The sequence below is a fragment of the Manacus vitellinus genome, unplaced genomic scaffold (genome assembly GCF_001715985.3).
Source record: "Manacus vitellinus isolate BGI_N305 unplaced genomic scaffold, ASM171598v3 scaffold_32_pilon, whole genome shotgun sequence".
In the NCBI taxonomy this organism is placed as follows: Eukaryota; Metazoa; Chordata; class Aves; order Passeriformes; family Pipridae; genus Manacus; species Manacus vitellinus.
In genome coordinates, this window is record NW_021940460.1 from 1,839,740 (window position 1) to 1,867,377 (window position 27,638).

The following is a 27,638-nucleotide window of genomic DNA, read 5'->3' on the forward strand; positions in this document are numbered from 1 at the left end:
CGCTGCCGAGACGTTGCCCATGCCATTGTACGCGACGGGCCGGCCCAGGCGGCCCTTGCCCGCACGTGCAGCCCCATCCAGCCGCACAGAGCCTCTCCCAGCCCCTCTCCGCCTACAACAGCAGCAGCTTGAGCCTCAACAGCTTAAGGTAGGAGGATGGAGGCGTGGGTCTGGGTCTCTGCAGCCGTGCTGGGGTGGGACGCTGGGCTGAGCCTGGGTGGAGTGGAGGGGAATTAACCAAAGGGGATGAGTGGCAGCACATCCCATCCCATCACTGGGAAGTAGAGGGGACTTAGTGCATTTAACCTCAGCTCCTACCCTGAGATGAGCCAGGATCACTCTGTGTCTGACCTGGCGATCCCAAAAGCCCTGAGAATTTTTAAATTAGCTTTTACTTTTCCTGCCTGTCATACTTGGGCTTTTGGAGGGGATTTTACACGGTATACATGAGGGGAAGAAAATTGCAGTTCCTGCAGGCTGGGCTGCTCTCTGAAGGGTAACTCTTTAACCCTGCCATCCCTGTAAACATCTGATTCTCCAGGCACTGCTGTGCCCTAGAGCAGGGAGTGTGGTGCAGGTGCACACAGCCCAGCACCACCAGTCACACACCAGGGACTGCACAGCTTCGTGTTTCCTGCACTGCTGACACCTGGCAGTCTGCAGTGCTTTTCTCTCACCTGGCCACAGTGAGATCGGCCTCACCTTTTGTTATGCCCCTCTAAAGATGAGCAGTGAGATTAAACAACACATTCACAGAAACCCGTGATGTCTCTCGGAGTCAGGACCCTCAGGTTTCCCCTGCTCTAAGCAAGGTTGTCATTCCCCAAATCTGAGGCAGTTGGTGACCTTCAAGACCTGGTGAACCAGGACTATGGTTGCTTCATGTTTTGACTATGGAGGTGTTTAAGACTTGGATCTATTTTTAACCAAGCTGGTATTGCTTGTCTTTAAAAGTCACTGCAATAGGAACATGTTGTTACATGAAATAAAGACAAGTAGAATTCAGCCCTACATGAATATATTTTAAATACTCATCAGTAGGAAAAGAAACCTCAGAAAATGCAACCAGTGTAATCACAAATAGTTATTTTGTTGACTCGTCTTATCTCTTTATATTGTGGGGGTAGAGAGAGGCATTAGCTGTACAATAAGCACGTATCTTTTGTTGCCTTCCACCTTCGTTCCACATTTCCTGCAGTCTTTCATCTTACTAATTCATAGCAAAAAAAAATTAAACTTTTACTAATGCAGTGATCACTGATTTTGAGCTCCATTTGCCTGAAAACATGAATCAGAAGCAGTCATGTAGAAAGGACCTGATAATTAAGTAATGAATGCACAGGGCTGATTACTCCTTTGTGTGTCATCCCTGTGTTGTCGGGGGACAGAATACCAGCCTCCTACAGAGAGGGAGAATATGTGTCAAGTGCTGGTGTGGAGAGACCAAAAGAAGTAAAAGATACCAGGGAAGGTCCAGCAGGTGGTGGGAGGAAGGAGTATCACAGTGGTGGGGCTGGGAATAGTAACTTGCATCTGTAACCCTTGAGTTCCATCCGTGCTGTGTTTGATGTGAGCTGTGTGTGGGTTGGGAGGGGGTCTGTGTTCAGAGCTTTCCTCCCCTCCATGCAAAGCCTAATTGCTTTTCTTCTCGTTAACAGCAGCAGCAGAAGCAGCACTCCTGCCAAGACTCAGGCCCCTCCTCCCCACATATCCCACCACCCCTCGGCCTCCCCGTTCCCGCTGTCCCTGCCCAGCCACAGCCCCCTGCACACCTTCACGCCCACCCTGCAGCCCCCAGCACACCCCCACCACCCCAATATGTTTGCCCCTCCCACGGCTCTGCCCCCTCCACCTCCACTGACGTCAGGGACACTGCAGGTTCCAGGACACCCCGCTGGTAGCACTTACTCAGGTAAGAGCCAGAGGGGTTGTGGCCCCAGAGTGTCTCATGCAGTGTAGGACACCAGTTCTCTGGTTTTAGTCTGAGTAGCTGGTTTTGGTGCACTGTTGGGTGGGGAGAGGCTGTACTTGCTGCTGGATGATTCTAAGTGAGATCAGAGCCCCAAAACACCCAGACATACCCAATGACTTTTCCTCTGCCCTGGGAATGACTATTTTCGGAAGGCTGTGCTTTTTTCATGTCTCTTTTGTTCAACCCATGGTACAACCACTGTGTGCCCCCACAGAATCTGTGACCCCTTTGCTGAAGGTCTTCACTGCAGTTGTGGTCTGAGCCCAGCGTTGCTTCCCTGGCTGGGGAGAATGTCTGCAGTGGCTGTGAACACAGTGGTGCTGAGCCTGGGTTTGTGCAAGATGGTGGTGGGGGGTGAGATGTAGAGATTCTTACCACTGGAGAAAACTGTTGCTTCGTTTTATACCTTGACTGTGGGAGATCAAAAATGGAATCATGGAATGGTTTGGGTTGGAAGGATGATAATCTGGATCCACCACCCTGCCATGGGCAGGGACACCTTCCACTAGACCCCGTCTGGCCTGACCTTGGACACTTCCAGGGATGGGGCAGCCACAGCTTCTCTGGGCAACCTGTGCCAGGGCCCCACCAGGTCACTGAGAAGGATGTGGGGGAAGAAAATGGAGGAATATCAACATTTGAGTAACATCAGTTTGTACGTCAGGGTACTCACATGAGCAGCAGCCACTCGTTTGCTCCTCCAGCCTACTCGTACCTCCTCACCTATTTAGGGCTGTGTTCATGTCCATACAAATTTAGGGAGAACCCTCAGGTTAATACTCAGAGGAATGTGAAAGCAGGCTTGGTGAGGAAGGGGAAATGGAGACTTTCAAATGTCTCAGGCCTTTGGGGAAGACCGAGGGAGCTTTCTCCCCCTGCACAGGGTTTTAAGTACAGCACTGATGCCACAGACAGCCAAGTGGCACAAGGCGTGGAAAAGCCCCAGAGCTCATGGGGGGTTGTTTTGTTGTTTGTGTTTCAGAACAAGATCTCCTCCGTCAGGAACTAAACACGCGGTTTTTGGCCTCGCAGAGCGCAGACCGCGGGGCCTCCCTGGGCCCCCCGCCCTACCTGAGGACCGAGTTCCACCAGCACCAGCACCAGCACCAGCACACACACCAACACACACACCAGCACACCTTCACGCCTTTCCCCCACGCCATCCCACCCACTGCCATCATGCCGACGCCAGCACCGCCCATGGTGCGTACCCCAGGCAGAAATGTGAGGATAAGTAGAGCACAACTCTATTCTTTATTACAAAAAGTGTTAAGAATTTGCCAGGGTGTGGGGCAGGAGGCCTGTGCTGCCCAGGTGTGGCTGGGCAGGACAGGCAGGGCTGTCCCTCCCTCGTGACAGGCCCGTGAGCGGCAGGTTCAGGTGAAGGATGGGAGCTGAGGGACGAGGAGTGTGCACTCTGGTGCCTATTCCCTTTTCCTGTCTCTTGATTTACTTTGAAGAAAGAAAAATCCCAAACAGTTTCATTGGAAACTTAATTTTCTGCATATTTTTTCCTCTCTGTTGGTTGCCAAACAATAGAGAAGTTTGTCTTCTATTTTGCCAACAGAAGTAAAGCAAGGAAATATCAAGTAACTAGTTTGTGCTTTGATCCCTTTGCAGTTTGACAAATACCCTACAAAAGTTGACCCCTTCTACCGTCACAGTGTGAGTTTTATTGCTCTGTTTCAAACTGACTTCACTGCTTTTCTGTGGTGGGTTGGGATCACCACTCAATCAACGGCACAGTGTCCAATCTCTCCCTAATCATCACTCCAGGATTTACCATTATCGTCCTTGGTTGCTTTGGCTTTTGAAGGCTTGCGCTCATGGTGCTTGTTTCTGATCAAGATGCAGTATCAGCTTTTCCAATCAAAAGATCTCTTGCTCATACACCATTTGGAGAGGTTTGATGTGAAAAGATGAGACAGAAGAGCTGACTGTTCCATGGAGCAGGAGGGAGCAGTGATTCCATCACAGTGTTTTGGTTGTGCCACAAACCCTTAGGCTGATATTTTTCCTAAGAAACTTGAAATGAACTGACAAACTATCATGCAAACCCTCCAGGGATAGGTAATCTAATAGTTTTCCTAATCTATCATATTTTGTTTGATAAAATCTGAAAACCTGTCTTATTCTTCAGATTTCAAAGGCACAGCTGATCCACTGGGCTTGTTATGTTTTGAAAGCTCTGTTTGATGACAGCAACATGAATCCAGCTATGCACTAGATGTGTTTATATAAGCTACCAAAAATGTTATTTATTGAGATGAACCGATTTTTAATATTCCAGTTAAGTGTAAACCTTCTGCTCCTAAGGGTGATTCATTTGCTGCTGAAATCTGGGTTGCATTTCCTTCATCCTATTGGCAGAGGCAGGTACCTGAATGAATATGGCAAGAGTTTCTAAATCCTACAGGGATATTTTGATGAGAGAAGGAGTACTGCATCGGCACTCAGAAATCTGCAAAGCACTTGGCTTTATGTGTTGGTTTTGCTTAGAAGTGGAACTGGGCAAAAAAAACTGGTTAAGACCATGGTGTGGTGCTTTCTGCTGTCCTGATTAACCACAGTCTCTGCTCACAGCCTGGCCTGCACCTGAACAGGCCTGGTAATTTCTGGCACTTGATTTGAGTAACTTGAACAGTAAGAGAGTGTTTGCAGACTCAGAGCTCGAGGAGTATTGGGCAAACATTTAAGCCTGTGCTGATAAAGGGTGATGCTGCTCATTTGCATTGCTGTTTGCAAAATTGCCCTGGGATTTGGTGAGCTTTACATGGATTCAGAAGATATATTGTCAGCAATGTTGATCCAGGCAGGAACATGGACCTGGGAGATAGGTACAAGAATTTTAGAAATAAAGCACAGAAGTCCACATGTAATACAGGAAACATTGTAGAAGTCTCCAGCTGTATCTGCTTTTCAAATTCAGTGACATAATACCTTATCAACCTGGATTGTAAAGGTCATGGCATCACCCCCTCTAATGTCAGGAAAGGCTGTTCTCCATTAGCCAGAGAGCTGTGCTGTGGGCCTTGGCCCAGATCTGCTCCCTTGTGCCTCCCCTGCCTTCCCTTCAGGAAAGGTTTGTCCTTGGGAAGGGGTTGCACAGTGATCACCGTGGGATATTTGGCAAGCTGATAGCAGGAGATCCCGTGGTTCCAGGTTACACTGGATGAGTGATCTGTGTGTAACCCCAGCAAGGCCTGACCCCTGTGATCCCCCCATGGGACAGGAACTGCTCCTTGTGATCCTCCCATGGGACAAGAACTGCTCTGTGATCCCCCCATGGGACAGGAACTGCTCCTTGTGATCCCCCCCATGGGACAGGAACTGCTCTGTGATCCCCCCATGGGACAGGAACTGCTCTGTGATCCCCCCATGGGACAGGAACTGCTCTGTGGGCTCCCTCAGCAGCTGCAGCTCCAAAAAGCAGCCCCTGAGTGGTGTGAGAGCACATCCCATAGGGCAGGAGAAATAGGAATAGTGTCCAGCTGTGGCACTTCCACAGACCTTCTTCCTGAAGACAAGAGCTTCCACTATAGATCCACACCAGGAATTCAAATACCTTAAAAAAGCTGGCAGGGAGTGCAGGTGAACTTTGCAGGAGAACAAGGTCTGTTTGAGGGTTAGAATCCATGTCCTGTAGGACAGGGAATGCAGCTCACACAGAAACTCATGTTGAGGTTGAAATCAGTTTTCTTTCTGGGCATCTTTGATTTTACAATCACTTTTAACACAGTGAGGCATCATTTTTACCTCCAGCCAGGTCTAGTTTAGCATTGCACACATCCAGCCAAAGAGAGCTGTGGAAAGGGGAAATGCTGCTCAAAAGAGAAGGGATACTGGGGAAAAAGGGAGCACTGACTATGAAAGATATATCCTGAAAGCTGGAGGAATTTAACTGATACAAAGAGATCATGGAGTTATAATATTTATATTTTATTAATAATTCTGCCCTTGAGGAAAGGTCACATTTAATTAACTTACCAGTTGTTATAAAACTCTAAGGAAATAATTCCTTATTATCAGTCATAGCCAATAGAATACAAAGTATTACGTCTTTTCCCATCATTTGGAATTAGTCCATTACACAGAGAATTAAATGCAGAAGACACTGGAGGATTTAAAGCACATTTTACTCATTAAAAGTTATTGTAAATGAGGACAAGTGTCTCTTAATGATTTCTCAAATGCCTACCATTCACTATCAACTAAATCTCAAAGTGTTTTCTGCACCACTGCATGGAGCAGGTCCAAATTAAATGGAATTAAAAACAACAACAGCAACACTCTTGAACAGAAGTTTGATACCATGCTTTTGAACTGAGAAAATCTTCTGATACCTGTGAAATACTGAAATATTTTCTCAGTGATCAGTGAATATAATATGAATAAATGACCTTGCAAGATGAGCTAATGGAAGGAAAAGGGATGAAGCAAAGCACATGTGTATGCCTGGCATAACCAAATCCATCAAAACTTTGTGATACTGATTCACTCTGGGATGGGATTTTTTCAGTGTTTTCCTGCTCTTCATGTCCAGTCTTTTACTTTGCCCAGTCCTGCTTCTGTTCAATTGGCCATTAACTCATTTATTTGATCTTAAAAGTAGCAAACAGTGCTTGACTTTGATCTGGTGTGTTCGGAGGGGTTTGTCTCAGCCAGAGAACCCCAGTGGGATTTTGGGTGGCAGTCCCTGTGGAGCTGGGAGCCATCCCATTAGATCCAGAGCTTTCACTGGGAGAAGGTATTTGGAGTGTGATGCTTGGAATCCCTGACTGCCACCAGAAGGCAATTTGGTGGGTGATCCCAGCATTTCCATGGAATTGGATGAGTTCTGGGTGACAGCAGTGAGGCAAAGGGTCACAGCCAGAGCACGGAGACAAGATCCCATTGGGATGATGTGGTTTATCACAGGCTGGTTTGGGTTGGAAGGGACCTTAAAGCCCATCCAGTTCCACCCCCTGCCATGGGCAGGGACACTTCCCACCACCCAGTTCTCCAACCGCTTTCCAGCCGGCCCTTGGACACTTCCAGGGATGGGGCAGCCACAGCTTCTCTGGGCAACCTGTGCCAGGGCCTCACCACCCTCACAGCCAAGAATTTATTTATTTAGTTTACCTGCTTGTTTCCCTTGGGTTTGTCTGCACTACTACAGAGCAGCCTTTTGTGTTTTTTGCCTGAATTCTCTGCTCACTGGGGGCAGGGAGGTCAGTGGAGATGTGCACATTTTTGTGCTTAGCAGACTCTCCTTATAAAAAATTACCCTACATTTTTGGAGGGTTCTGCCTTAACATTTTGTTTAAATACTAATTTTTAACAAATCAGATTGTCTGTCTGCTAATATTAGATGTGGCAGGATATCCTCTCAGACAGGCTAATGAAGTAAGAATTGTGCATATTTTGCTCATTTCCTACAGATACCATTAAAATCCCAAGGTACTAATGGAGTTTTAATGATACAATATCGTAGAACTCATAAGGGTTTTTTCCACTTAAACAGTAGATTTCCAGGTCTTATTCAACTCAGGATTCTGCCTTTTCTCTTGAAACGACTCACAGACTGAAACCATTTAAAACCACTCTCCAATTTAAAAATGAATAACTGAAGGAACAAAGTCTGTCTCACACTCTGCTGGGCTAATGCAGGGACAGGCTCTGGCTGCCTGATTTTGGAACTGCTTTTAAGCTCTAAACATCATGACATCTGTGAACATCTCATTGATGCTTTAACTAACATTGTTGCAACGAGATCACTCCGATGCTCCTCAGTTTTCTCCATGTACCATTTTCCTGCTGTTCCACAGGAATGTTTTCTGTGTGTTGCTCCTCTGCCTGTCCTGTGCTGGCATTGATGTTCTCCTCTTTCTGTTCCAGCTGTTTCACTCCTATCCTCCAGCTGTATCAGGTATTCCTCCCATGATTCCTCCAACTGGCCCCTTTGGATCCCTACAAGGAGCTTTTCAACCCAAGGTAAGACAGGAATTACCTCTTACTACTCACACTGTGTGATGCAGGTCAGGGGTTGGATATGGTTCCTATTCTGGAGCCATGAGGTCTGAGTTACAGCCTAATTCCATGGGGGACAACAGGCTTTTTCCAAATGTACTTCGAAGAGAAGTTATTTCTCATTAGGTTCAGACACATACAAACATTTTCTAAAAAAATTATATATATAATGGCATAGTTCACTTTAGAAGCAATATAATTAGTTCTGAGATAGTGTGCATTAATGAAAGGTCATGTAATAATCAGGATTTTTAGAAATGGTGATCATTATTGTTTACTCATTTCCATAATTAGCTCCACCACAGTGAAGAACACTGATTTGTCTCTCCTCGTGTGTGATAGCTGGGAGAGAGAAATGTGAGGAGTTCAGGGGGGTTTTCTTTTGTTTTCATGGAGTCACTCTTTGTTTATCAGTGGGAGGAAACCACAGTCTGTGGCCTTTGCAACTAAAGCCTGAAATCAGGCCTGGAATGTCTGCAGAGGAGACACCTTCTCCCTTAAATTGGCCCATCCACTCTAATGACTGAATATGTAAATTGCAGTTCATTAGTGGGATTCTTCCTCTGTATGGTAATCAGACTGTTAACAACTCTGGTTCTTAATTGTTAGTTATGCTGTAGCTGATTTCTATTTTCTTCATTTAACCTAGGAAGAAGCTCTGTCTAAATGTAGGGGAGCTGGGTTGATTTTTTTTGTTTTGGTTTTTTTTTTCTTCACAGAGCTGCATTTTGTTTTATTAACTGACTATTTACATTCAAATCATGGGAAAAGCTTTCATGTTTTTTCAACTGGATGTTATTTTTCCTGGTATCTGTGTGGTGCCAGTGCCTGTGGAAGGAGCTGAGGCCCTTGGGCAGTGACTGAGGAGATGCTCAGTGTGCTCAGTGCACTGGTGATGAGCAGCAGAGCACGAGCTCCTCCAAACACTGCCTTAGATTCCATGTCAGAAATGTGTTCCTAATCAGGTTTTCCATATTAGAAAGATTTTCCAGTGTAAACAATCACTGTTCCCTCAGTGTTTTGGATTAAAATAATGGGAAGTTGGTGGACAATGGAACTTTGGAAATTGAGATGATAATACAGATACTATTAAGTGGATTATAATGGTTCTTCTTTCCTCTTTAAGAAGTTTATCTCTGCTGCTTAGACAGTGGTAATGATAAAGAACTATTATTTTTCACGTTCTGTTGCTTTCAAGCATTGTGTCACTCATTAATGCTCTCTCCCTGTGGTGTTTCTAGACTTCCAATCCTATTGATGTTGCAGCCAGGCCTGGGACGGTCCCACATACCCTTCTCCAGAAAGATCCACGGGTCCGTAAAACATGTTTTGTTTTCCTCAAGTAAAGCTCTTCCTCCTGAAAACCTCGAGTGTCCAAATTCATATCCTAAAACTAAAGCTGTCTGAGCTGTTTCAGTCAGTGAGGACTGGAGAGGTTGTATGGGAAGAATGTCAAACAGATCCTGTGCAGTGGCAGAGCTCTCTCCTCGCTCAGCTCTCCCCCCACAGCCCCAGGGGTCAAGGCATAAAAGCCCAATTCAGCACAGAATTGTACAAACCTCTCCAAGATTTGTGTTTGTACTCTGTAATTGTTTTTAATGTGGGTAATGGCAGTTATTCCCTGGGTTACTGTAGCATTGATTGCACCAGTGAAATACAGATGCACTTTATTGATCACTTGGTGCCTCTGGGTTCCTGCGTTCCAGGGGATGTGAACAGCATTTATTGCCTCAGCACTTGGGCTCTTCTCCTCCTTCTGTTCCCTGCCCGTGGGTTGTTTGTGTGTGAGAATTCATGGACGTTGTTTGCCATGAGAAACATCACACAGACACATTTTTAGCAGAACTCTCTGACAAAAGCAATGAAGAGCTCTCCTTAAAATTCCATGTTGTGCTATGGCTTCACTTTAAGGTGCAGCAGAGCTGTTTTCGTTGGGTTATGCCAAATTCCAGTACTTTGGTTTGCTCAGAACTGGTGCTGTAGTCGAGCTTTATACCAAAAAGAGCCACATTTTTGTTTATGTATCTAATTGCAGAGATAACTAGAGCCTCCCATCCTGAAGTCATTTAGCTTTATGTTCCCTTTCAACTTGAGTTTCGATTATTTCAAGATGATTCATTGTGCCATCACTGCGTCTGCTAAGTACCTTTTACACCTATAAATCTCCTTTAGGATTGCATTTCAAAACAGAAAATCCAAAACAAATGAGCAATACCCAATAAATTGAATTTATTTTCCAGCATTAACTGATGAAATATGAGCAAAAAAAAGGGGAATAAGAAAATAATCTACTAAAAAAAAAAAACCAAAACAAAAACAAAAAAACCAACAGGCCACATAAAAAGTAGTAATGAGAAAACTGGGTTTTGACCCAGCCCCTGTTTACCAACATCTGTTGCAGTGTGAAAAAATAATTAAGGCAAAGCCCATTGTGGCAGAGAACCCCTCGGGCAGTCCGTCAGTGGTGGCTGGTTGGAGGCACAAGGCAAGGAGCTGATGCCATGGCTGGTGATGGACACACTGCTGCGTGGGGGCTGACACCCCATTCCAGCCCCTTCCCACCCAATCTGTGGGATCAAGCCTGTGGAAAAGGAGCTTGTCTACTCTCCAGCCTGGTCATGAGCCGAGCAGCTTTGAAAGACGACAAAAGTTTGCCCAAAGGAGAGATCTGTGCTTTCTTCAGCAGAGTTAACCAGCCATTTTTGTAGCATTAAATCAACCAATTAAAGCTGATGCCAGAGGACAGAGCTCTCTGTGAGCCTTGTTGAGTTGCTTGTCAACACTCAGGTACAACAGCCCAGGGGGGAGGGCCACGCTCAGGGACGGGGGCCAAGGACTAATTATTATCCAAAAGGGCTTCATTTGAAAGTAAAATGATAACATTTTAATTTTGTCTCTTAATGAAGCAATACAAATTTGTTAATTAGAGCAATTGTTTGAGTGACAGGCATGTAACCAAGCTGTCATTTCTTCTTCACAGTTGACAGATCCGTTCAGGCCCATGTTGAGGGTAAGAAATCTTCTTGTGCTACAGTTTGTCGAGCTTGGCTCGGTCCCACCGGGTTGAAGCAGCAGAATAATTGCAAATCAGTGCTGCCATGTGTCATCTGGGGTGTTTTACCCCTCATTTGGGAGCAGGATGGTCAGTCCTTCAGCTCGTGATCGCTCAAGGACAATGCAGAGTTTCAAAGTTGGAAGTTTTCTGCTTCTCGTGCAGCCCCTCACACGAACACTCGAGGTTAAATATTGATAATCCTTCTATCATCATTTCCTGAGCCAAATCCCAGAGATCCTGGCAGTGATCCCCTGTCATTTCACTGCACACTGAAGGATTTTGCATTTTATTATTTACTGGGTGTTGTCAGTGTTATTCAGTATGGTACATCCCACCCAGGTATTTACTGTCCAGTATGGACAGACAGTCCGCTTCAAACACAAAATATTTTAGAAATAAGGATCTAAAGATTGATCTATCAGTCGTCCAAAAGGGTTTCTTGTTAATTTTTCAATGTAGTCAAGAAGAAGATTTAGATTTTGATCAAACCAACCAAGTGAACTCATGAAATCACTGGCACAGCCAGTTGTTTTGAATTAGCAAAAGGCTTGAGCTTAGGGGAGCATGTGTGTGAGAGAGGGTTTAACTTTTTTGTGATTTAATTATTGGTTGATACACACCTAAAAATAGAAGGCAGACCATGTGCCATAGTTTGTGAAACATTTCATTTACAAGTAGCTCAAGGAGCTTCTTGAATTCCTGTGATAAATTTTAAATCTGCGGGAATCATTAGTTGTGTGGTTACTACAGACCTTGAAGTAACAAAACTGGGAAAAATATATCCTCGATGAGTCTTTTTCAGTCAAAGTTTCCAGCTGTGCTGGAAATGGAGTTCAAAATCAACAAGGAAACACAACAAACACTCTGGTTCTTCCCTCCCTCTCTCCTCCCTGGGACTCAAAGCCGTGGTGACAGGAAGGATGCAAAGACCCTCCCAAACAGAGTGAATGGACTGACCTCCAGTGTTTTCAGTACATTTATGTGCTCAAGTCTTGGAGGTGCAGACCAGTAATTATATGAGGGAGTCAGATTTATTTTGAAAACCAGAGAGACCTTTTAAGCTGCTTTAATTTTCATCTTTCTGTGGAAATGCCAGTCCTGGCATAGCTGCACTTGTGGGAATGACCTCAGTGTGCAGTTGTGAGCAATCCAGCTGTGCAGCAGCTGCTGGCTGGGACACAGCTTCACTGATCCCAGCAGCACAAGCTGCATTCTCAGCCAGTGGCATCAGAGGATTACAGGAGTGTGTAAAACAGGAGCATTCCTGGATATCCAAGAAAAACTTCTTAGCAAGGGACAAAGGTTTTTCATTTCTAGGTTCCCAAGAGGATTGAAGGGAGCCCTTTGTGGGGGGATCCCCTGGACCAAACTGGGCTGGGCTAAGGGTTGGTAATGGTTCTAGAACTAGGATAAAGCACCACAGTTTTTTGGAAGTTACTGATGCATGTGTTTTGTTTTTCCAGAAACCTGGGAAGTGGTGTGCCATGCACGTCCACATCGCCTGGCAGATCTACCACCACCAACAGAAAGTCAAGGTCAGTGGTGGGGCACACCTGAATTTTGGGTGAAGGGCACAGAGCAAACCTGTGAGAGGAAGAGTTTGCCTCTCACTTGAGCAGTTCTATGCCATGGCCCATGCTTTGTTAAATCCACCATGCACAGCATTATAGCCCAACCCTCCCATTCAGAGAGCTGGTGTATCAGAATGAACACCTGAAGTACAATCCCAGTGAAATGTCTGGGATGCTCTGGAGCCAGGACACCAGATCTGGGGCAATAACCACCAGTTTGTAGCTGGGGAGGGTGAGATAGATGGGTGTGCCTGAGAGCTGCAACAGTGCTTTTATTTGTGGCTGAGGACACGAATGTGAGATGGGATTTTTTTTAAGTCTGGAGAAGCAAAGCATGTGTATCCCGTTCCTCTTAGTCCTGTTCCTGGTCAGCAGGGGGCACAGGGAGATTTCTCCTGTCCCTGGGATGCTTTACCCAGTGTGGCTGCACAGCTCCCATCACTCTTCCTTCACAGCCCATCTCCTGGCTGGAGGTTGGACCTGGATGAGTCCAGGCTGCTCAGGCAGACACAGCCCCTCAGGTGATGTGTTATCAGACACTCTCTCATTGCACTGAAACTTAAGGGAAGGAAGTATTTCCTTAGTTATTTTTGAAGCTTTGAGATTTCAGGGGTAAGGTCCATGGGCAGTTTGGGCTCTCCTGAAACAAAAGTCAGAGAAAAGCAATGTATTCATGTGATAAGTGAGGGTGTTTCTATTCCTACTGCAACTGTATTTTCATTGCACGTGGACTCTGTGAAGTTTCTTTCCCTTTATAGTATTTTTACTCTATTTGTCACAGAAAAATCCTGTGTTGCTCCTGAAGTTTTTCACTAAGTCAGGAAAGGTTGTTCTTCACTGCTCATGCTTCAGGAGTCAATAACTTGTGTTAGAAACTAAAATTACCAGGGAACTCACAGCACTTTGCAGTCTGTGTGTGCAATTGAGGTGTATAAGGTATTGCTACAAGAATATGAAGATGTTGAACAGCTACAAAAACCTGCAGCTAATAGAGTTTAAAAATAACCCTTTTAAACAAGGTTGACAGGTTAATTTGCTGCAGTAGACATATCTCTCTTCTCTGCTTCCTTATGTTTCCCCTGCTAGTGATCTTCATTCATCTTCCCATTATCAAAAAAGACAAGATTATAGACCTAGAGAGTTATATGTCCTTTTTTTCTATTTTATTGAAAAGGTATTTTCTTGAAATGAAATTATTATTCCCATGCTGTCTATGTCCTTTGAATCTTCCTTGATTTGATATTCAGAGAGAGGTCATACCACTGTATTTATAACTCATAGTAAATGCCATTTTCATGCAGCCATTTCTTTTACCTAATCCTTTTCTACCTTGCATGTTAAAAAAAAACAGGAATAAAGCCCAGAAGCACAGGACAGGATGTTACTTGGCTTTTTGAGGCTGTGCATGATGAACATTTCAAGAATAATTGAGAAATGTCTTTCACTATCTCAGTTCAGGCAAAAAAATGAGGTCTGGTCTAGAATAAGTGAGGGAGGTTGGTTTGTGTTCCTGGAGGACAGGGGAGCCACGTCCTCCCTCTGTGTGACCACGAGGGGGGAATCTCTGGCTGAAGGCTCACAGAGGACAATTTCTCCTTCTAACCCATGGCTGTGAAGGTGCCTTTTGTCCTGCACAAGCTGAAGGTGCTGCCTGACCACAGAGCAGGGAATAAACCAGACCTGCTCAGAGATTTCCTGTTGGCTGCAGTGCCACCAGGCTGCTGAGAAGTGTGGAAGGCTCCCTAACTACCTGGCCCAGTAATTGCTTGCAGAGGGCAGCAGCAGGCACTGGAGGAGCAGGCAAGATGGGAAACTTTAAAACACAACCTTCCTGACCTCAGGAAAAATTGCATGCAGCTGTGGATGCTGTTTGCCTGCCTTTGCCTCTGCAGCAAGACCTGAGTAACCTCTGTGCACACCTGGGGAGTTCCACAGGCAAAGCCAGGGCTGCACAAGGCACATTTACACTGCTCCTCAGACTGACCACTGCTCAGGAGAGGATTTGTGCTCCATAATTGGCCCTCTCTCTTCTAGGAAAGGCCTTATGGCCCGAGCTCACATCAGGGCAGACAATTACATTGATTTCAGTGGGCACCAAGTGAAGGTGTTACAGGTTTTCTGGCCTTGAAATGCATTGTAAGGACTGGCAGCCAGGGGGGTGCTCTCCTGAACAGCAGCTGGGGATAAAAGAAACCTGACTGTTTTTTCTGGTGCTATTTTAAGGCAACCCAACACGTTCAAAAATCTTTTAACACATCCATGATACTCCTGTTCCTGTTCAGACAGGGATTTGTTCATTATTTAGAACAGCACCGTTCATATGGCTGCAATTAAAGCTTTTGCTATTCTGAGTAATGCCTGTCAGGGGTTTATAACTTGGTTGTTAAAAAGAAGAATAAAATGAGTTCACAGCATAAAAATCTGGCATGCAGGCTTCAGCTGAGGCATTTGCTGAACTTCTTTTAACTATTAAAGCACTTCAGTGGTACTTTCTTAGAAGAAATTACCTTAATTTGGCCATCTTTGCCATTTCAGTGTCCTTGCAGGCCCTTACCTCCAAACATAGATAATGCCTTTGTTTCTCTTTCTTCTTTCTTTTTTTTTTTGTTCTCATAACTACATAGACACATTAGTAGCACTTGAAAAACAGCTCCTAGGCATGCACATTAACTTGACCATAACTTTTTAATATGCATATTTATATCATTGTAATAGTCTATACTCCGGGCTGGCACAGTATTAAATACTGATTTATAAAGCATAGCTTGTTCCAGAATTACTGTTAAGATCTCCTGGTTCAGTGTTACCCATTTGTAAATCCTTTCAGCTGACCTGTACAATTAATCAGCAACCTGTGTTTAGGGAGTTCTGGCAGCACAGGGCATTGGGAATTAGGTTTTTCTCTTCCTTCCTTCTATAAAACTACTGGAGCTGGCACCACTGAAATGAGGATGTGGCACAAAGAAGAGCCCATCCTTCACCCACTTATCCTTCACAATCCATCTGCCTCAGCAAATTCTCCTCACAGAATGGAGGCTGCTGATTCTCATACAAGGAAATAAAGACAGGGACATGCAGCATTTGGAATTGGAGTGTGAGCAGCCAAAAGGGGGCTGCAGTTCCTTAGATCAAACGCTCTTCATCTGTCACCTGGGTCATTTTAGCCCCTAATTGCAGCCTGAGGGGCACTGAGGGATACACTGCATTTCTTGGTGGCAGCTTCACAGTTAAATTAAAGGCTCTGGTGTCCCTTGGCTGGCCTGTGCCATCCCTGTGTGACCCCTGGGCAGAGGGGCAGCTCTGCCTGGCACAGCTCGGGCTGTCACCCAGCTTTTAACACTCCTGCCCACCTGGGGTCAGGGCCAAGCTAACATCTTGATTTATTTTTATGACTGACCTATTCTTTCAGCTCAGCAAGTGTCTGAGGCCTCCTCAGAGAGTTTTGTGTTTCCTGTAGAAGGCAGGTCTGTGCTGAGCACCCTGGAGGGTGGATGTGAGCAGATGTGAAAACACGGGTGAACTTTGTATGCAGGAGCTTTTCCCTCTTTGCCTTAGATCTGCCTTCCAGGAAAACACCTGTGCACCCATGCTGGGGGTCCCAAAAACTGATGTTCCTGTTAAAACATCAGTATGAATGAACTGCTACACCCACATCATTCAGAAAGTGCCTTTTGCTGTTATGTTTTCCGACAGTCTCTTGCAAATGCTGTTTTTCCCTTTCAGAAACAGATGCAGTCGGATCCACACAAGCTGGACTTCGGCCTGAAACCAGAATTTCTGAGCAGGCCACCAGGCCCCAGCCTTTTTGGAGCCATCCACCACCCCCATGACCTGGCCCGGCCCTCGACTCTCTTCTCCACAGCCAGTGAGTCCTGAGCAGTGAAATCCCCTCCTTGCTCCGTGCTCATTAAAATGCTAATCCTTGCCAGGAATTTCCCATATGCTTTGGCTTATGAACTCTCTGCAAGACATGCCAGGGGCTATTAGTCTATTTGATAAATATTTTAAAATTATTCTTGTCCATCGATAAATATTTCAGAATTATTCTGCATGCTTTTAAAACAAAGGCCCAACCTGCTGAAATGTCAGGGGTATTTACAGGTAGTAAATGGAGAAACGTTTCTTCACAGAGTGGTGTCCAGTGCATCCTGGAGATGAGATGCTGGAAATAAACTGTATTTCACATGTGTTTTTTTTTTTTTTTTTTTCTTTACTGCAACATTCATTCCCTCCCACCCCTTTACCTGGGAATTTGTGTTTGGAAAAGCAGCTTCTATCTGCATGAGATCCTGACTGAGAGCCCCCACAATCACAGCACTCTGGGCTCACCTGAGAAAATTAAGAAATAAAGGTCAAGCCCAGAGCACAGCAAGTCCCTTTCTGAGCTTTTGCTGGGAATTCACCCCTTTTGCTTTGTTTTGGCAGGTGGGGGGCATCCAGCTGGCACCCCTTTTGGCCCACCACCTCACCACAGCAACTTCCTCAACCCAGCTGCTCACTTAGGTAGGTTCTCTCTGTAACTACTGGTGAATTCGACTCAGACATTGGCCACTGAGACCACTCCAGATTCCCTGTGTGGAGTATCCTGCTCAGCCTTTACAAATTGCACATTTTGGCCATTTAATTTTAGCCTTCACCCAGGTAGCAGTTCAAAATACACCTACTAGTGTTGCTGACAGCATGTTTTGAAATACTTTTGAAAGCATCTGGACCTTAGAGATGCAGAGTGACAGGGCTGCTTGGGTTTCACTGGATTTATGTTATAACCAGCCAAAAAAAATGCCTTAGGGTCAAGGCTTTGGATCATAGAAGTGTTTCTTTTCCTATCTCCTACTTAGATGTCTGGTTTTCCATTAAAGTGAGCGGGAAATATATACTTAAAATCTTGTGATCTGGCCTCAGGTGTGTCTGTTAGTCAAAATTGGTTTATACACATTTAAAACCAGAACCACCCAAGTTACCAGGTGTTGTTATTTCCCTTCTAACTCCCTGCTGTTTAATAAGGTGCTCTGCTCCTTATGGGAACATCTGAGATCAGGACACTAAATTGGCATTTTATTTTGCATAGGGAAGAATTTGGGAGGGTCACAAATTGACAAAGCAGACACACAGTGCAGGTTTATCATTCTGCACTCTGCTGCCTATAGAAAAGGGTTTGGGCTTCCTTTTCTCTGTGCTGTTATTTATCAGAAGTGGCTTCATCAAAATTGTCAGACTACTCCAAAATAAAGTGAGAATTTGCTTATATGACTTTCCTATAGCCTGTGTGCGTTAACTACTAAAAGAATTGTTCCTGCATTTTTCAGTCCACACTAGTTTTTCATATACTATTAGCAATAAATACCAGGAGAATTCTACAGTTGTCAGGTCAGCAGAACACATCAGTGTAATGGGACATTTTATTTATATCCTGGCTCTGGTTTAGGAGACATGGCCTGAGGGTGTTTGGAGCACAGTTGCCAGAGTTAATAATAGTCTTACTAGCCAGGGAGGTTTCCTGAAGAAAACCACGGAATTGAACTGGAAGGGAATAAAAGGAAGTAAAAATGGAGATGTTTGCAGGTTTTAAATGCAGTATTGTATATATTTTAACCTCTTGGTTTTCTTTGAAGAGGAGGGTTTTGTAGTAGGGGACAGGACCACAGGAACAAACCCCATCGTTCCTGTGCCAGCCCCTCACAATCAGTGCTGTGCCGTGGGAGGACCATGTTCCACCAGTGCTGGGCACAGCACTGGGATGCAGTGGGATGACACAGGAATGCTTTGCAGAATTCCCAGCGTGCAGGGAGCCTGAGCTGTTTGTGTTGCTTTGCAGAGCCCTTCAACCGCCCGGCGTCCTTCAGCGGCCTCACCGCCGTGGGCAGCAACGCCTTCGGGGGGCTCGGGAACCCCACAGTCAGTGAGTACCTTTGGCTTTGGATCCTCTTTTGCTGTGAAACTCAGGAGAATATGGAGTGATGGGGGCTGTTTGCTGGCTGTTTTACCAGTTGATTAGACCACGTACCACTAAGAGGTGGGAATTTGCAAAGCGACCTTTTTCACTCATCAGTAAATAATTTTCCATTAATTACTTAATGGTTTGGGTTCAACGGAGTGCTAAATGTCACCATTACATTGTTTATTTAAAAAAAAAAATTTAAAAATAGAGAACCTGTGAGTGGTTGTGAAATTTCCCAGGGGTTTGTTGCATGTTCAGAAGCAGTTAATGTGTGCAGCATCCCCAGCTGGGGATGGAAAGATTTTATTTTTTCCCTTTCTCACCAGTAATCCAGGCCATGTGCCTGGAAAAGATCACTGACCTGCATTTATTAGTCCAGGATCATCAACATTTCTCTAGATTTGGGCAGTCACAAAAGATCATCCTTGTAAAAATCACTCTCTTTCTCCATCCTTCAGATCTGGCATGGTTTTGGTCACATATTATTTTGTTTTGGTTCAGGATCAAATGCAACAAGTTCCATTATTTATAGTCTGCATAATGGTCATTTCCTGATGTCTCCAAAATATGTGGAATAATGATCATTGCCACTTTTATCTTCCTCCTTCATCCCCACTCAATTTTATCCACAGCATTCCCCTTTCCAATTAAAAGAGCTGTCAGATGCCTGCCCATTTTTTAGGAACGAGACCCTCTAATGAATCTCTGTTAATCTCCTTTCCTTTTCCAGCTCCCAATAATATGTATTCATTTTAACTCTGAGTGCTGTAAAAGTTGTTTTGGTAAGTACCTTCACTAGAGCATACCTTTTTCTTAAACCTTTTTGTTTTCCACTTCACCATTTCAGCACCCAACTCAGTGTTCGGCCACAAGGATGGCCCCAGTATGCAGAGCTTTAGCAACCCTCACGAGCCCTGGAACCGACTGCACCGAACTCCTCCTTCGTTCCCGACCCCTCCGCCCTGGCTGAAGCCAGGAGAGCTGGAGCGCAGTTCATCTGCTGCAGCTCATGACAGAGATAGAGATGTAGATAAACGAGACTCATCTGTTAGTAAAGATGACAAAGAAAGGTACGAAAGAAAACTTCCAAGAATTGTCTAGTTCGAAGCTTGGGGCTCCGTTCCGCTTTTAACCCTTCCCAGCCTGGCACATTGGGAACCCAGAGCTGCACTAGAGGCACAGCTGGAGCTGCCTGTGACAGCGTGGAAGAAGGTTCTAACTCAGGTGTTTCCTACGTCCTCTGTTTCTCTTCCCACCTGCCCTGCACTTCATCCAGAGGAGCCCTGCTGGAGCAGAGTTCAGGCAGTGGCAAGTGGGAATAGAACCACACCCACACACCCTGTCTGTCACCTTGTGGGTCACGTTGTCATAGGCCTCTTGAAGATTTAATGTGTAGATAGTGCCTGACAGGATGGAAAAAGATGATTCTGAAGTCCATCAGACACGTATCTGCACCTTCAAATGCTTCAATAACTTTGTCAATTGGACTTTGTCTGCAAAACAAGTAACGCTCCCTCCCTCTCCCCAAGCAGCCTGAGCAGAGGGACCAGTGAGAAAGGTGTGAGATGCTAACAATGAAGGGCACAGGGGATGTCATGTGCCAATGCCACAGGAAGGGTCAGAGCATGCACTTCATGAAATGCACCTTAATCCCCTCGAAAGGCCCCCCACATGCACTGCCTTTACACACCTTCAAGCACAGCTTCTCTTCAGCATTTGACATGGACTTGCACACTAACATGTCCAGGCTGGGAAGGGTTAATGGAAAGTAAAACCTGGTCATATATTTTTTGTCAGGACTGTTCCCATTATACAGTTAATTCCTCTTAACAATGAAGTACCAAATTATAAGAATTTGCCATTCAGCAAGTGTCATGCCTTCCTTGAAAAATGTAGAGAGGCTGATTTCAGCTTTTTTCAGTTGTGGCTTGATGGCTTTCCTGTTAAGTTTGCACATTACTTTAATACATAATGGCTATTTGTTTCTAATTTTTTAACATTAAAGAATATTTAGGAGATGTGCTTTTCTGACTTCTCTGTCACTAACCCAAATATAAGCATTAGTAGCCTTTTCTAAAAGAAGTTATGCTAACACATTAGATATTCTAAAAATACATGTAAGAGCTTTTCTGTGTTGTTGTAAAAGCAATACAAACTACAGATCTTTTCACCTACATTTTCCATTTGGAATATTTTCTGTTTGATAGCATAGCTTCATTATTTTCATGTCTGGTGTTAATGCTTCAAAAGAAATTGCTGTTACAAATTGGGGATTCTGCCCTGCAAAATGCTTAAGCATGTGAGTAACTTTACTGGCTTGAATGGCAAAGCATTTTAGTTACTACTGATTTGGGTAACCTGTAGAGTTATGTTATTATTTTGGTTGCTGTTTTGTCGTTTTCTTATGAAATGTTCCTGCTGAAGAAAATCCCTTTCCAAAACACATTCCTTGCGAGCTGCTTTGACATTGCTGAACTCCATATCATAGCCCAGAACATGTTTCTTTGCACTAATTTGAGAGCTTCCCAGCAAGCATCATTCATACCTCATCCCTGTGCACAACTCTGGCTTCCAGTCCAGTGCAGTGATGTTTTTGCCCATCTAGTGCTGCCTTGCTGGGGGGGGTTGGAGAGTTGGACTTTGCACCATGTTTCCACCTTTGCCTGTTTGAGATGATGCTGAGAATCCCTTCCTGGAGTCGTGTTCCCTGTGTAGAAAAAGTCTGGAGGGTTTGTGAGCCTCTCCTACCCCTGTAACATTCAGTGGCACCTGCAGGGGGAGGTGGAGCTCTGCTGTCGAGTTGAGGTCCTGGTCTTTGTTACCCCTTTTAAGCTAATTTGCCCAAACAGGAAGAACTGGGAATCACACCCAGGGGGATGATTTAATCTCAAAATCATCCTGTCAAGGGTCTAATTTTATCAGCCCTGAAATGGGCCATGAAACCAAAAGCATTGATCTCAATTCCTTCTGCCTTCAGTGGAAAGGTCTCTCTGGGCCTGGCTCTGCCCCACTAAGGTCAGTGTCAGGAGTTATTGTGGGTCCCTTCCAGCTCGGGATATTCTGTGATTGTCTGCAGTTGTGGAGGGGTTTTTTGTTTGTTTGTTTTAAGGACTCTTATGCCAGCCCAGCATTAGGAAAAAAAAAAAAATCAATAAAAATAGCTAATGTGAAAAAAAGGATTTGTTCCTTCTCAGTGGTATTTTAAAAGATGTCACTGAGCACTTCCAATCTAATAATGTCAGTTAAGTGTATGTAAACCTACAGCATTAAAAAAAAAACCCAAGAATCTCTTGATCTTTTTATCAACATAAAATAAGGCAAAGTCCTCAGCATAAGAAATTCAGTGGTTTTCAGTGCAGCCTCAGAACTTCTTTTATGTACTAATAAGTTCATTGGAGAACACCATTTTAAGTTTCTTCTTTGTGGAGGCAGGTGGCTTAGAGTTGTTCCCATATTTTTAACCTAAGGAGCCCTTGATGTATCTGAGGATAAAAAATTCCTTCTCTGACCACTGGATTACTTGGAGTTCACTTAAATGAGCTGTCTAATCATTAGGCTCTTGAGATGATACAACACTATCATTAAGTAGGATGCAACTGGCAAAGGAATATGTTATTTTGGTTGCACATATATTTTTCTTTAATTACAGAAAATGCCTGTTATTTTCTCTAAATTTTATGTGTCATTTAAAATACATCAATTACATGGAAAATTGATTAAATATCAGTGAAAGGACTCAATGGGCTTTCCTAGTGAAATAAAACAATTAAGGGTGCCCTTTGAACTAGTCCTGTGAGCAAAATAAATAAAAGATTAGGTATTGCAGAGCCCACAAGCCAGTGCTTTCCCAGCAAAGTAAAAGAATTGAGTCATCAACTTGAGAATCCTTCATTGGAGTGCCTTGACTTGGTCTCCATGTGTCCAGATCTGGCAGCTGTTAAATCAAACACCTCAGCTCTTGGTGGAAAGCAAGAGGAGGGAAATTAGGCCAGGATGGGATTTCCAGACTGTTTAGGTCACAGTCAGTCAAGGCAGAACCTGATACCAAGAGTTATTTGTTGGACAGTGCAGACTTGGCAGTTCTGGTATCAAATGCTCCCTCTTCCAAATGTTTTCTAACAGTCACATTCTGGACTCTTGGAGGTCTCTCAGACATGGCCCATGAAATGACAGTCTCAACAATTCAGCCCAGGCACAGGAAAAAATGCCTCTGCTGAGATTATAATACTGAGAGTTTCCTCCTCAAAGACAGTTTTTCTGCAGTTGCTGCAGTTTCACCATCCAGAAGTACTTAGAGATGGAAATCTTGGGCAGTTCAGCTCAGCAAGAAAAGTAGGCAGCAGAAATTGTGTAGGTGAAGGAGCAAGTGTCCACTTCTCCTTCTGAGCTGCCCTTCAGGCAGCCAGTACTGCTGATCTTGTGCAGAGTGATGCCACCCTGTGTCCTCAGCCCAGCCTGTTCAGGGCACACCTCGGTCAGCAGCACCCAAAGAGCAACCATGGAAACTGGAGCTGGTGGGGACTTGAGGGGCCTCACTGCTTACCCCTCACTTTTCCCAGAGTCACAGAATCATTAGGGTTGGGAGGGACCTCTAGAGATCATCCAGTCCAACCCCCTTAGCAGGGGCATCTGGAGCAGCTGACACAGGAACACATCCTGGTGGGTTTTGTCTCCTGAGAGACCTCCCTGGGCAGCTGTTCCAGGTGCTCTGCCACCCTCAATGGAGAGAAGGTCTCTCTCGTGTTGAGGTGGAACTTCTTGTGGTTTAGTTTATAGCCATAATACTTTTTGCCTCTAACAGCTCATTGTCCTTCTCACATGGAACAGAATTTCCATGCTCAGCAAACAGCATGTGTCCAACACTGAGCATCTGGAGCTGTCTTCATGGAGAGACTCTAACTTAGAGATCAACTGAAATTAGTAGGAGGTTAAAATCCTTGGAACTGAGGGATTAGATTGACCTTATGAATTTTATTAGTTATAAATAGAAAAGCTTTTTCACTTAGTGTTGCCCATAACAACTCCTGGTCAACACCGCTTCCTGAAAATAATTGGTACAGAACCCATTCCCATATTTAGGTTTTTGCCCACTGCCAGGCAATAATTCTCTAATCTTTTGGACACCATAAATAGGTTTGAAAGAGTGATGAATTCACGGTATTTTGAGACTTCCTAGCATTGACCCTGTCCCTGCCTGCTGAGGAAGTGGTCACACAATCTGTGCCAGCTCTGTTAAAACACTTGCACTGAGGCCACTGCACACTTAGAGAAGTCTCCACCTGTTCAGAGAGGTGGGTTGTCACCAGCAGTACTGGTTTCTTGAGAGGCTTTTGTTTTCAGTTTGAAGAAATAAATCGAATTGTCAGAAATAAATTGAAAAGCTACACATTTGTAGAGAATAGAGGAGAGAAATGAGTAAACATATACAGGTCTAGAAATGTTTTTAAAAGTCAGTTGAAAGTCATCTGTTTTCCCAAACGTATTCCTAATAGAAGAAGCAGGTAAAATACTACTAACACATAATTTGGATTTAATTATCTCACTTTTTTGGATGAAATTAGTATGTTTTTACTTTTCTCTCTCTTTGCAAACATTTAAGGCCGTTGTTTTAGAAATGTGTGTCCTAGACCTGGATTTCCATGGGAGCCTTCTGTGGACTTCACTCTTTGAGATCTCAATCAGATTATTCATAAAGCAGCTTTGGGATCTTCTTCTCCTGGGATGAGATAATAGAACAGGCCAAGTTTAGAGATGGGATGTTCTTCTGGTGTTTTGGGTGTGCCAAAGGCACAGTGCATTAATGGTGCATGTTACCAACTCTCTGCAAAGCCACGAGCAGAGAGCCAGACACCTGATGCTTTGTTTTATCTGCAGAGCTTCTCATGCCTCCATTTTCACACTTCTCTTTCTTGTAGGGAGAGCATTGAGAAAAGACACTCCAGCCATCCTTCGCCAGCACCAATCCATCCAGTAAATTCCCTCGGACATAACCGCAGCTCAAACGAGCAGATCAGGAGCCATCTGAACCCCGAGGTCCGAGAGAAAGAGAAACCCAAAGAACGAGAGAGGGATCACTCCGAATCCCGGAAGGAAATTAATGTTGAAGAGCACAAGGTGAAGGACAACTATATTTCGGAGAAAGAAGGCCTGAGCCATGAAAGCCGAGTGGTGGAAGAGTCTAAGCAGATGCCCAGGGTTCCTTCCCCCTATGCCAGGCCCCCCGTTGTGGAGAGCACCAGGCCCAACAGCACCTCAAACCGCGAGGCCGAGAGGAAGAACGAGCCGGCGTACGAGAATCCCAAGAAAAGCAACGAAGTCAAAGTGAAGGAAGAGCGAAAGGAAGACCATGATGTTCAACCTGAGGGACCTCAGACTCATCGGTCATCTGATCAGCCACCACCTATATCTACATCCAACGTCCATCCAAGTCCTCTAGTGTCTATGCCCATGACTGTAGGTGTAACTGGAATACATCACATGAACAGCATCAGTGGCCTGGATAGGACTCGCATGATGACGCCTTTTATGGGAATTAGCCCAATTCCTGGTGGAGAACGTTTCCCCTATCCTTCTTTCCACTGGGACCCGATGAGGGATCCCTTGAGAGATCCGTACAGAGAGCTGGATATTCATCGGAGAGACCCCCTGGGCAGAGACTTTTTGCTAAGGAATGACCCCCTTCACCGTCTTTCCACGCCAAGACTGTACGAAGCAGACAGGTCGTTCAGGGATCGGGAGCCTCACGACTACAACCACCACCACCATCACCACCACCCTCTGTCTGTCGACCCTCGGCGTGAGCACGAGCGGGGCACCCACCTGGACGAGCGGGAGCGGCTGCACATGCTGCGGGAGGACTACGAGCACGCGCGCCTGCACTCGGTGCACCCGGCCGCCCTGGACGGGCACCTGCCCCACCCCAGCCTCATCACCCCGGGGCTCCCCAGCATGCACTACCCCCGAGTCAGCCCCCCCACGGCACACCAGAACGGCATCCTCAACAAAACTCCCCCCACAGCAGCTCTCAGTGCCCCCCCGCCTCTTATTTCCACGCTGGGACCTCGGCCCGGGTCTCCCAGAAGGACTACTCCTCTGTCCACGGAGATGAGGGAGAGGCCCCCCTCTCACACCCTCAAGGACATTGAAGCTCGATAAGCAGAGTGAGACTGAATAAAAAACACAGAAAGAAGGACAAAAACGTTGTACATGAACATAATATAAAGACCTTCTTACTAGTCATTGCTACAGACTGGGGATGTGACCCACTGTACAATATGTATAGACCCGAGTGCAAAGATTTTGAAATGGTTTTTTTTGTATATTATATGTTGAAATTTTCCAGATCTTTTAGCCAAGTCCATACGTTTCTCGTGTCTCCTACTCTATTTTATTTCTAGTTTAAGAATTTCAATATTTGAACTGAAGAACAAGACATCAATCTGAGTGATTTGACTAGAAACAAGCCACCACCAATGTCAACCCTACAAAGCTCTTTCAGACCAGAAATGAAGTCAATTGTAGATATTTATGTAAAAAGATTGCTTCATGGGTTAATGGTTCATATATGCAAAAAGGGTAAGATGAAAGCTTTACTTTGTACAAATGTAAATAGATAAAATTAAGTAACATAATACATTAATACTTCTTAAACTGTGCTATTTGCAAACTTAATATTGATCAACACAGTCTGCTTATGCTGTGTTACATATATTGTTATAGACAGCTAAACCCCTTCAACTATGCAATGAATTTAAGGCTTTTCACAAAAGCCTTTATAACTCAAAGGAGCCTTTTCAACACACAACATAATTAAAGTCATATTTTCCCTGAACAAGCTCATTTCTAATAGGAGCCTATTTCTCTTGCTTGTTTTGATGAAGAAACAGCCCACTAGAGGTGCAGTTTTCTGTCTGAAGCCCTGCATGAGGCTGCTGAGGTCACTGGAGCTCGTGTGTCGCTTCCACGGCGTCAGGGTCAGTGCTCTGTAAGCACCGGTACTGGAGTCATGGCCAGTTGGTTTTCAGTCACATTCATCTGGGTTAAACAGGAATAATCAAATGCTGGATCTTTTCCAGAACTTTTGTCACTGAACATGTCAGATTTCTTTCTGGAAGAGCATCTGCTTATAGCCATTCATGTCTGGTTTTATTGCCAGTCTGTCATTTTTATCTGTACACACGCTTTTTCTTTTTTTTGTGTTATGGGATTTTTAGCTACCTTGAAACAAATCCTACAAGAATACTTTTCTAAATGATGGATATGTTTTCACTGTGGATCAGTGTTTAATTAATGAACTCCATTGCAGATTTCATAATGCAATTTATTGTATTTCAGTTGGTAATAAAGTCTGTGAAGAGTTAATAGGCCAGCCTTGTTGTTCCCTAATCACAGAAGCCATGAAATAACATGAAGAACATGGTCCTTTTTACAAATATGCATCAATCTTCTGAAATCTTGTCTTTTCATAGCACACTTTTTTATAATGCATTAAGTTTCTTGTCTAAATATTTGGAGAGAATATGACTTTATCAGAGAGAATTCAATATCTTGTCTACTGGACTGTAAAATATATGTATGAAATAAAATTAGTTCCATTGGTCTTCTAGTGTATTAAAGTGCTATCTGAAGTTGTTACCCTGTTTTGGCAAAAAAAAAAGAAAAAAAAAAGAAAAAAGTTAACTACAGACAGTTGTTTCTAATGATCAGAGATCTATTTTAGTAGTCAACTGAAGGTTTAGTTGTGAGCTTCAGATTTTGTGAACTCCAGATGTTGTGCGGTGGTTTCTTTTCTTTTTTTTTTTTCTCTTTTTTTTTTCTTTTTTTTCTTTTTTTTTTTAAGAACAAAAGGAAAAATCCAAAAAAAATCCCAACCCTGAGGAATATGTACACTGGAACCGTAGTGGTAGCTTTCAGTATTGTAAAGAGATTGTTATATACAAACCTTTTTGCTGTTTATCCTGTATGTAATAAAGTCCTTTCTAGATCCTATGTGAAAAGCAAAGTGAAGCGGCTCTCAATCTTCAGCATGTTTCCTCATCAGCGAAGACTTGTGTAATGTAAATTGTGCCATGTTATTAAAAAATGTGAACTAAA

At 44.3% G+C, this 27,638-nt stretch overlaps 1 protein-coding gene across 1 annotated transcript; it reads left to right on the top strand.

The window, feature by feature from the left end:
• Positions 1–1,818: 1,818 nt before the first annotated feature.
• AUTS2 (activator of transcription and developmental regulator AUTS2) lies at positions 1,819–27,638 on the top strand. The gene is made up of 12 exons (XM_018076719.3): positions 1,819–1,912; positions 2,955–3,196; positions 3,593–3,637; positions 7,850–7,945; positions 9,223–9,294; positions 10,962–10,991; positions 12,500–12,571; positions 16,331–16,472; positions 17,033–17,110; positions 18,423–18,506; positions 19,393–19,615; positions 24,461–27,638. The coding sequence occupies exons 1-12, from the start codon at positions 1,819–1,821 to the stop codon at positions 25,698–25,700; spliced, it is 2,418 nt and encodes an 805-aa protein (XP_017932208.3). The 3' UTR covers positions 25,701–27,638.

Excerpts from the sequence above, each read along its gene's own strand:
- AUTS2 (XM_018076719.3), top strand. The coding sequence starts at position 1,819 with ATGTTTGCCCCTCCCACGGCTCTGCCCCCTCCACCTCCACTGACGTCA. Across the intron at positions 3,638-7,849 it reads ACCCCTTCTACCGTCACAGT|CTGTTTCACTCCTATCCTCC; the intron begins GTGAGTTTTATT and ends TTTCTGTTCCAG. Across the intron at positions 16,473-17,032 it reads GACTCTCTTCTCCACAGCCA|GTGGGGGGCATCCAGCTGGC; the intron begins GTGAGTCCTGAG and ends TTGTTTTGGCAG.